At 28.5% G+C, this 11,043-nt stretch overlaps 1 protein-coding gene across 1 annotated transcript in view; it reads left to right on the top strand.

Annotated features, from left to right (window-relative positions):
- LOC110263747 (F-box protein At5g65850-like) overlaps nucleotides 276-11,043 on the top strand; it is a 15,260-nt gene continuing 4,492 nt past the window's right edge. The window contains exons 1-2 of the mRNA XM_021105517.1: nucleotides 276-306; nucleotides 2,999-3,320. Coding sequence (XP_020961176.1) covers nucleotides 276-306; nucleotides 2,999-3,320 — 353 coding nt within the window. The remainder of the gene's footprint in view (nucleotides 307-2,998; nucleotides 3,321-11,043) is intronic.

Raw genomic sequence — 11,043 nt, 5'->3', positions numbered from 1 at the left:
TGAAGCAACCGCAGGTCTCAAGCTTGAACCGGCCACCGTGGCTATAGTGTTGGTATTCCGGTTCGAACCACCCGAGCTGGATACCACGTCAACCAACTTTGCCAACAGCTCTGGTGTCCTCACCTCAGGAAACTGCCTGCGACAATGAAACATGACCTGCAAGTCCTCATCACTCCCATTGTATTCTAAAGCTAACTTAATTAAAAAAGATAGAACTGTATTTTTTAGGATTTTATGTACATAATTAACCTAATTTTTTTTAATATTGATCAAAGATGTGTGTTACACTAGGTTATTTGGTTTCAGGTAAGTTTTACTCTACTAAAATTTTTTTTTATTTACTTTTCAGAAGACACAAATCTAAAAAATTTTATAAATCAATTTAAAAGAAAACATCATTAACGTTTTCATTAAAAATTTAATTGTACTCGTTACAAAATTTTAGTAAAAGAGTACATTACAAATTTTTATATTTACTTTTCAGAGACACAAATCTAAAAAATTTTATAAATCAATTTAAAAGAAAACATCATTGACGTTTTCATTAAAAATTTAATTGTACTCGTTACAAAATTTTAGTAAAAGAGTACATTACAAATTTTTATAATACTCGGCATAACAAATTTTAGTAGAGTAAAACTTACCTGAAACCAAATAACCTAGTGTAACACACATCTTTGATCAATATTAAAAAAAATTAGGCTAATTATGTACATAAAATCCTAAAAAATACAGTTCTATCTTTTTTAATTAAGTTAGTTTTAGAATACCAATAATACTTTTTCATGTGCTTCTTTTAATCCTAGACAAAAAAAAAATTGATTTTAAATGTTATAATGTTATTATATTGGCACAACACTTTATTTTTGTATGATAAACATACACAACACTTTATTAAATAATTTTTTTATAAAGTATTTAAATGTTGTTTTTATAAAATATTTAAAGTATATAAAAATGTACTCGTATTATAAAAAGAGTATTTAAAAAGTCGTTAAATTTTTATATGTTATTAAAATATAATAAATATATGTACATTTTTATATGTTATTTTTAATTCAATGTACTAATAGGAGTTAAAATTAATTTATATTTGATAATTTTATATTAATTTCGAATTACACCATGTTTTCAAATTGTGAGTAGTTCGAATCTATTTGTTTCGAACTCCTTAGAAATTACGTGCTCACTTGTAGTTCGAATGAAACCTCTTCGAATTATGCTATTTTTAATTCGAATCATGTAGCTTCGATTTATATATACACCTACGTTGGGAATAATTCGAACCATGTTGTTTCAAATTATGTAGGAGTGTAATTCAAATTTTGTTGCTTCGAATTATATCATAGTGTGTTTTGGTTGATTGATAAATGAGAATCTGGTTTGGCTGAATTGCGTAATAAAAATCTCCCCTTGGCTTATATGCATTTTTTACCCATTTTTTTACTTATTTTTTTGGTGGCTGTATTTTTTTTTACTTGTTATAGTATTTAATTTTTGTTTAAGTTAGTTTATATTTTTTACTTGTTATGATACTTAATTTAATTTAATATATTCTTAATTTAATTAAAGGATTGGATTTTATATTAGACTTGATGGTACATAGAACAGATGGAGCGTAATTAAGCAACTATGCAGCAATATAAGGAAACTCTCCCTAAATTCATAACTACTTTGTAACAACAGATATCACTCTTAATCTTTTTTTTATTATTGCATGCAGTACCTAGTATAATTTATATCCTATCACTTCATAGTAGATTTAAGTTATTATCATTAAGTACCAACGAGTTATAGCTCAAATGACATAATCTTCCCATACTCATTTAAGAGGTCGCGGGTTGGAGTCCTATCTTTGAAAAAAAAAAAGTTATTATCATTAAGTTGTTTCATTTATTTCATGCATTATATATATGAACATAAAATGAATAAACTTGATTCTTTTACTTTTATTTTAGTCTTGTATTAACTCATGGAGTCTCACATGACAACAATAAAGAAGTCTCACAGTCCACAAATTCAGCCTAACAAAATTCATAAATTCAGTTTTAATTTTAGCCTTTATCATCTTATCTTATCTTTATGTTACCATCTTATTTTATCTTTGCTTTTCTCTTTCGTAGACAATACTCTATATATATTTAGTTTTACTCTTATAATTCAATCAATCAAGAAATACATACCAAAGTATTCTTTATCTTTGCGTACTCTTTTTCTCTTTCAATTTTGTTATGGTATCAGAGCTCTTCTTGAGCTCTACTGATATCCATGGATAAACCAACCGATTCAGATCCTAAAACTCCTTCAACTCCCCCGCCTACCATGAATAATCAACCTTCCAATTTAACTCAAGATACAACCAATCCCTTTTATATTTATGCAAGCGAAAATCCTACCTCAGTCTTGGTTACCCTGTTCTCACAGAAAACAATTACCATTCATGGAATAGATCCTTCACTATGGCTATTATGTCCAAAAATAAATATAGATTTCTTACCGGTTCTATCTCCTATCCTCTACCTGGGGATCCTCTTTTCTCGGCTTGGAAACATTGCAACAACTTGGTCTTATCTTGGTTATTCCATTCTTTGTCCCCTTCTATAACTCAAAGTGTCCTCTATTTTGCTATTGCCTCCTCTGTTTGGACCGATTTGAAAGAACGATTTGCTCAGAGCGATCTTCTCCGAATTGCTGAGTTGCAAGAAGAAATCTATGCACTTAAGCAGGGCACTCTGTCTGTCTGTCACCGAGTTCTACACATCACTGAAGTCTCTTTGGGAGGAACTCGACAGTTCTCGCCCTCTCCCGGTCTGTTCATGTCCAGCAACATCTCACATATCACAAGATTTCATAATTTGCTTTCTTAAGGGATTGGATGAACGGTTTTCGGTGGTACGATCTCAAATACTTCTCCTAGACCAATTACCTCCAGCAACCATAGTTTTTGCATTGGTCATCCAACATGAACGACAGCTATAAGTTACCGCTGGGATTCTAGATGATCCACGTTCCATCACTGCCACCGTCTATTCGCGGCACCCGTCACAAGGTCGCGGTCGCGGTCATAGTGGCTTTTCCTCTGGCAAGGGTGGCGGTGGTTTCCCCTCCAGCGCGGGACGTGGTGGTTCCTCTAAGTTCTGTACGCATTGCGGTCGTAGTGGCCACACGATTGAAGTCTGTTATTCAAAATACGGGTACCCGCCAGGGCATCCACGTCACTTTGATAGTCCACATCACTCCGCTGCTGTCGCCGCCGCCACTTCTCCTTCAATCGCCCCTCCAGTTTATGATGAGAGGGCAGCCCTAGGTCATGTTGAAGGGCATACCCATCAGCCGAATCCAAACCCAATTTTGGACCTCTCACTAGCCCAACAACAAGCTCTCATTGCACTTCTCAAAAAGACCGAGTCTCCCTCTTCAGAATATAGAGATAATGGTTCATCAAATCAAAATGGATTTTTGCCTAATCCGAGTACTCATTATCTTTGTTCTTCAAACACATTTTCTATTTTAAATAATTTTTCCAACAAAAATACCTTTTTAAATTCATTATTGACTCTGGTGCCACAAACCATATTGCATCAAACTTATCTTGGTTTATTTTATATTACAAAATCTATCCTATTATCATTCACTTACCAAATAACACTAAAGTCACTGCTTCCTATAAGGGTGTTGTACAATTTTCTTCATCCTTAATCGTTCATGATGTTCTTTATCTGCTTTACTTTAATTTTAACATTATTTTCATATCTAAAATTACTTCCAATCTTCAATGTCAATTCACTTTTTCATCTTCTTCTTGTACTTTACAGACCAACACTTTGAGAACGATTGGCTTTGGTAGAATGAGAAAAGGCTTGTATGTTGTTGAAAGTACTCTCACTCACACTCCATCAACTTCACATTCCATTCATACTATCAAAACAAAATCAGCCATTACACCATCCGAGCTATGGCATTTTCGTTTGGGTCATCTTTCTGAACAACGACTTAATTATTTACATAAGCAATTTCCTTTTATTTCTATGCATTATGATAAAACTTGTGATATTTGTCATTTTTTTAAACAGAAGAAACTTTCATTTTCTCAAAGCTTTAATAAAGCTAATGCAATTTTTTATTTATTACATTTTGACATTTGGGGCCCATTTCAACAAAATTCTATTCATAATCATAAATATTTCTTAATTGTCGTTGATGATTTTAGTCGCTTTACATGGGCTATTTTGATAAAATCAAAAGGAGAAGTGCAAAATCATGTAAAGAATTTTATTACTTTAGTTGAAACACAATTCAACTCTAAAGTCAAAACTGTCCGTTCCGATAATGGACCAGAATTTATTTTACATGATTTTTATGCTTCCAAGGGCATTATTCATCAACGTAGTTGTGTTGAAACCCCTCAACAAAATGGACGGGTAGAACGCAAGCATCAACATATTTTAAATATAGCTCGTGCTCTTATATTTCAATCTAATTTACCATTATCTTTTTGGTCTTATGCTGTTAAACATGCTGTTTATTTGCTTAATAGAGTTCCATCCTCTGCAATTAATTTTCAAACACTATTTGAGATTTTATTTAATCATCCACCAAATTATCATGACCTTAAAGTTTTTGGATGTTTATGTTTTGTGTCTACCCTAATGACAAATAGATCAAAATTTGATCCAAGAGCCAAAAGGAGTGTTTTCATTTATTTTCAAAATGGTTTTAAAGGATATATCATTTATCTTTTGGATGACAAAAGGATTGAAATTTCTCAAAATGTTGTATTTTATGAATTAGTCTTTCCTTTGGTCCACACAAATGACCCAATTTCTCCCTCCAACCCAACAACAAATTCTGAACCAAACAATTTTTCTATCAACACACATAACACTCCGACAAAGGACTTTTTTTTCTAAGAGAATCAGAAATTCAGCTTCTCGACTTCAGTGACTCTGATTGGGCCGGATGTCCTGACACTCGGCGATCTTTAACAGACTATTGTTTCTTCTTAGGCAACTCTTTAGTCTCTTGGAAGACCAAGAAATAAACCACCGTTGCCTGCTCATCCACTGAAGCAGAATATCATGCACTTGCCAACACAACTTGTGAACTTCAATGGATACTAAATCTGTTACATTTTTTACGCATCTCTCCTATCCGCCCACCAGTTTTATACTGTGATAATCAAAGTGCTCTTCATATTGCTGCTAATCCAGTTTTTTATGAATGGACCAAATATTTATAGGTTGATTGTCACTTGGTTCAACAAAAAGCTCAAGCTGGAGTGATGAAACTTCTCCACATTCCTTCATCTGGGCAATTAGCTGACATCTTCACGAAATCTTTGTCTCCTCAACCCTTCCATCTTAATCTCAATAAGCTTGGAGTTCTCGATATCTTTCATCCTCCAGCTTGCGGGGGCGTATTAAACCATTCTTCTACCTTAGCCCATGACCACAATAAAGAAGTTTCACAGCCCACAAATTCAGCCCAACAGAATTCATAAATTCAGTTTTAATTTTAGCCTTTATCATCTTATCTTATCTTTATGTTACCATCTTATCTTATGTTTGCTTTTCTCTTTCGTAGACAATACTCTATATATATTTAGTTTTACTCTTATAATTCAATCAATCAAGAAATACATACCAAAGTATTCTTTATCTTTGCGTACTCTTTTTGTACTCTTTCAATTTTGTTAAGCATTTCGAAGGTCTAGCCATGTCAACAGCCATTTAGGGTTTGTTTGGGTGAACTTCTAAAAAAAGATTTTTTTCGAGTTATGGGAAACTAAAAGTAATTTTATATTTGGGTATCTCATGCGAAAAGATCTTTTTATTTATCAATTATGTTTGGGTATAACAATATAAAAGTACTTTTTTGTTTATTTATTGCATGAAAATTTTTTTTTAAGGAAAAAAGATATTTTAAAAAAAGATGTAAATTACAACTTCTCAAAAAAGATGTTTTTTTTTTTATTTTCTAGTGCTTTTATTTTTACTATTAGAAATTTGCCAAAACACGCTAAAATATAAAAAAAAAATATCTTTTTCATTGAAAAAAAATTTTTTTATCAAAATAATGGTGCCCAAACATGCACTTAAACTAGCGTTTGCTTTGAGGTACTGAGACAGAAACTGGAAGACTGACACTCAGTATCGTGTTTGTTGGTTCAGAGACTGGTACTAAAATTTCTATCTCTGTTCCCAAAATCTCAGTATTTCAGTACTTCTAAAATGTAGGGACACAGGGGACTCAAATTTTTAGAGATAGAGATTGAAACTTTAATAATATTTTATACCTAAAATATTCTCATTTCAATTAATTAATTTCAATTTTACCCTTTATGCAAATTAAATTAGAGTTTCATTCTTTTTTCAATTTTTGTCTCTCACTTTGTACCAAATAGAATACTGATATTTATTTTAATCTCTGTCTCTTAATCTCTGTCTCTCTATCAAAGGCTATCGTACTCAACTTTTTCTTTTAACTAAGTTCAAATATACTCCCTATTTTGGACTATTATTTTAGAATCTTTTCAATTTTTTAAACATAAAACAAATAAAAGGGTAAATTACTGAAATAAAAATGACATTCTAGTATCACACCACTCACTCTGGATTGGTATATATAGTATGACTTGGTGCGTGCATAAATCGATGGACTCCTTCCACGGTTTATGCATATTTTGCATCCTCACAGAAACTGTGGAACCCCTTCCACGATTCTTTCCAAATGCTTCATCTCCAGCGGTTTACATGTATTTCAAATTTGTGGGCGAAAGCTAGTGCACTCCAGAAAAAGTAGAGAGTGCAGCACTCTTTAAAAGTTAACCTATTATTAAAGGTTATCAGGTAAATTAAATTTATTTATTATTGTTATTATTATTTTTGTCATGGGCTGAATAAACAAATTAACACTAACAAGAAAAAATAATTCTTTCGTTTAACACAGAATGACCTTTGCACCACAAAAGTACTTAGGAAAACTTGATCGAATTCTTCCATTACTTTGTATTGTCGATGCTATGTCTTCAAGCATCTTCACTGTTTTGTTTGGTGGCGGTGCTTCCACTGTCGTTCTGGCTAGCCACAGATTTTGAAACTCTTGAACTCACTCCCTTCCACCTCTGCCATGAATGACCTTTAAAGCCCGAAAAATCGCTGCCATAGAAGAAGAAGAAGCATATCTGTCGCCGCTGCTGGTTGGCTAACTCCGGTCTCCATGAAGTTGCCATAATTCTCAGATGAAAGCACAAAATACATGACAATTACAACAAGTCCATTATCTTTTATTTCAAATTATCCTCGACGTAATAGAATGAAAAATTAAAATACAATTATAGTTAAACAATTATTTGTATTATTTTTTATTAATTTATTCAAAAAAAATTAAACTTTAAAGATAATTGGTATAAAATATTACGAATATAAAACTAAGAGAAATTTTTATTTGTATAAAAATGAGCCTAATAAATAATTATTCTATTTAATATATAATTAAGAGTATTTCTTTCTTTGCCAACGAGTTATAATTCAAATGACATAGTCTTCTCATACTCACTTAAAAGGGTCGCGAATTTGAGTCTTCCTATTTTTGGTAAAAAAAATGAGTACTTCTTTCTTTTATTTATTTTAAGAAAAACTAATAATATATTTTTAATAATATTTTTAATACAAAATAATAAATTTTAAATATTCTGTTAAATAATATATATTAACTAAAATAATATAATTATTTCAAATAATATATTTTAAATATAGTAAAGTAACATATTTCAATAAAAAAATTTTAATAAAAAATTATATAATATTTTTTTATATGAATTTTTGTTTCGCACAAAATAAAATTATTATATGTTTGTTTGCTTCTTACGTTGTATATATGTTTTTTAAATTGAATTTATATAATAATAATATATATATTTTTTTCTGAATTTAGTACATGAATTTTCAACTTATTTTTCATGTAACATTTATTTTAATTCTAAGGTCCAGTAATTTTTTTTGTTGTACAGACATGTTGCTTTTAATATTTATATACTATTTTGTTTTGTTTTGAACTTCAGTCCAATATCTGAAATTTATAAAAAAATCTAAAATTTATAAAAAAAAATGGTTAACCTAATTAAGAGGTTACCTTTTTAAATCTAGACCATTCAAATAAAATATAATAAATGAAGAGTTCAGATTTAACGAATTAACAAGGTGTACAGCACTCCATACTTAGTAAGGAGCATTTAAGGATGAGCCAAATTCGTGGCACCCCTTCCACAGTTTATATAAATTTGTAGAAAGTTACACTTTCATATCCAAACTTCAAAAGTTACATTTTCATAATTTTAGAAGCCAAATATTTTATTTTTGTAAATTGCCCTCAAAATTAAGTAATTTAAAGTTTGAATTGAAATAGTACTTCCTTAAAAATCGAAACAAGCCTAACAACCCTGTTTAACATGTATTTTGGCCGGCCTCAGTTTAGGTTAGTTTATATTTTTACTTGTTAAAATATTTAATTTTAGTTTAGGCTAGTTTATATTTTTACTTATTATGATATTTAATTTAATTAAATATATTTTTAATTTTGTTAAAGGATTAGATTTTATATTTATGAGTTTATGATTAGATTTTCTGTCGAACCAATATAAAATCTACAAATACCACTTATTAAACTATTGTAACATTTATGACAAAATATAAAATGCACAAATAAAGTTAAATAAGTCATTTTTAAATGAGATAAGGTAGATTTTTTATCCAATTTTATCTTATTTTTATTTTGATTTACTTCATTCTTTTTATTTTGGTATTTTGAATTGTATATATCTTTGATTTAAGATTAGTCCAATCTTATTCTCAAGATGAGATTTGATTATTGAAAACAGAAAATAATGTGACCGGTGCTTTTGTTTGTGATTTTTTTAAAAATTTATTTACAAATGATGTAAATCAGATTGAGAAATGTACGGTATTTTTGTTTGGTAGAACCCATTTTTTTCCGTATTGCAATTTTTTATGTGTTTTATTTTTTATTATTTGGTAGTTGTTATAAAAATCAGTAAACTTCCATTTTAAAATTCAATAATAAGTGAGTTCATAAGATTTCTAAAATATCCTCCAATCTTAAAACCGTGTGAGTGCCAAATATCTTGGGATTTTGGTTTTCACCCAAAAATAAATCAATACAAAATAATGAGACTCCATGTCTTCAAATATGATCTTTAAACCTGATAACCGAAAATTGAGGTTCTACTGTTGGTGTTACTTTTTCTTTAGAAAATTATTTTATTTGATATTTTTTTATTAATAGCAAATTTTTGCTTAATTATTTTAGATTCATATTATAATACTCACATCTTATTTAGTTACTTAACTATTGTCTCTAACTACTCAATAGTATTTGCATTAGCAAAATTTCTTTTTCTAAACTAGCTATTATAATTTGAAATTTAATTTAATTTAATTTAATTTAATTTATAATCCATATTCTAATTTTATTGGTTTAATCACCTTTCACGAAACAAAATTTCAAATTTTGAATATTAAAAAATAAAGAACTAATTTAAATTCACAAACTGATTTAAAAAAAAAAAAGCAATTTAATGTATTTACAAAATATTTTTTATAATAGTGCGCCCTTTACACTAAAAATCAATTCCTGTGAATTTTTGTACTATATACATTTTTTTAAAAATAATCAGTTATCAGAATAATCAAGTTTATTTACAGTGTAATGAAATTATTTTATAAAATGTAAAATTTGTAGTTCTATATAAGATAGTTAATTGGGGACTGATTTTTAGTATATTTATAGCATGATTGTATAATTATCATTATGAGATTAAAATATAAAATATAAAAATGTTAGATGTACAATAAAATTTAATTACCAAATTAATTACCATATATTTATATAAATATAACATATGTTATTTAATTCATTTTCATTTTCAAAGTGTATTGTATATGTTTATATATATTTTATTTTATATAAATAATTGATTTAAACTGATATTTTATAAACATATAATATGATTGTATTTAATATAATCGTGTATGATTAACTAATAATTCATCAATATTATTAGCATTTGCATTCTAGTTATATATGATTTGCAGTAATTACTTCATTCTTAAAAGAAGATGAAGGTAATACTACTCTCAATTTAGTACGCAAGTAGAATTAACCATTACCCTTTTCAGTACAGTGAATCATTTCGCAACCAGTAGTATTATACATGCCTTTACTCAATTTGTACTCACTAGTTTTATTAGCCACAAGCTTTCACCAACTCATCATTAACTTAGATCCTCCAACCCAACTCCTCTTTCAATTTATCAATTTAATCCACTCAATATACTCGCACTCTTTTCAGAATCTAAATACTAGTTATCGTTCCTTAAACAGAGGTTAAAGAAGTGAAAAGACTGATTGGATCGGAGAGGTTAAAACAGTTAAAAATTAATATTTTCTGAGAAATAAAATAATTATGTATAGGTAGGGACGGATCTAGAGGGAGGCGAGTAGTGGCCTCGACCCCCAAAATTTTTAGAAACTATATTTATATATGAAATATGTATTTAAAAAAATAAAAAATATTATATAATTTAATATTTTTATATGTATTATTTTTTATTATATGATAGATTTATGTCTTAATTATTTAATTCACTAATATTTTTCACTTAACTAATCTAATATCATACCCTCAAGTCTTCGTAACTTTTAAATTAGTTTTTATATAATAATCTCTATATTTATTTAAAAAAAATAATTTGTTTATTTAAAATTTATATTATTATATTAATAATAACTTACGTAGTTATATTTTGGTAATCACGTTATGTACTTTCGATATTCTTTTCTTATAAAAAATACTTATTTTTCTTCTAAATTTACGTTGTTGAAAGAAAAGCTTTTATAAAAATATCTTATATCTTGTATTCTATAAAGGTATTGTGTTTTTCAAATAATTAATAATTTATCATTTATTTTCAAATTTTTAAAAATTTTTGAAAGAATTAATTTTAATTAATAAGATATGTGATA

Source organism: Arachis ipaensis, chromosome B06, assembly GCF_000816755.2.
Source record: "Arachis ipaensis cultivar K30076 chromosome B06, Araip1.1, whole genome shotgun sequence".
NCBI lineage: Eukaryota > Viridiplantae > Streptophyta > Magnoliopsida > Fabales > Fabaceae > Arachis > Arachis ipaensis.
Note: the sequence above shows the minus strand (reverse complement) of the source record. Positions and strands in the feature narration are given on the sequence as shown.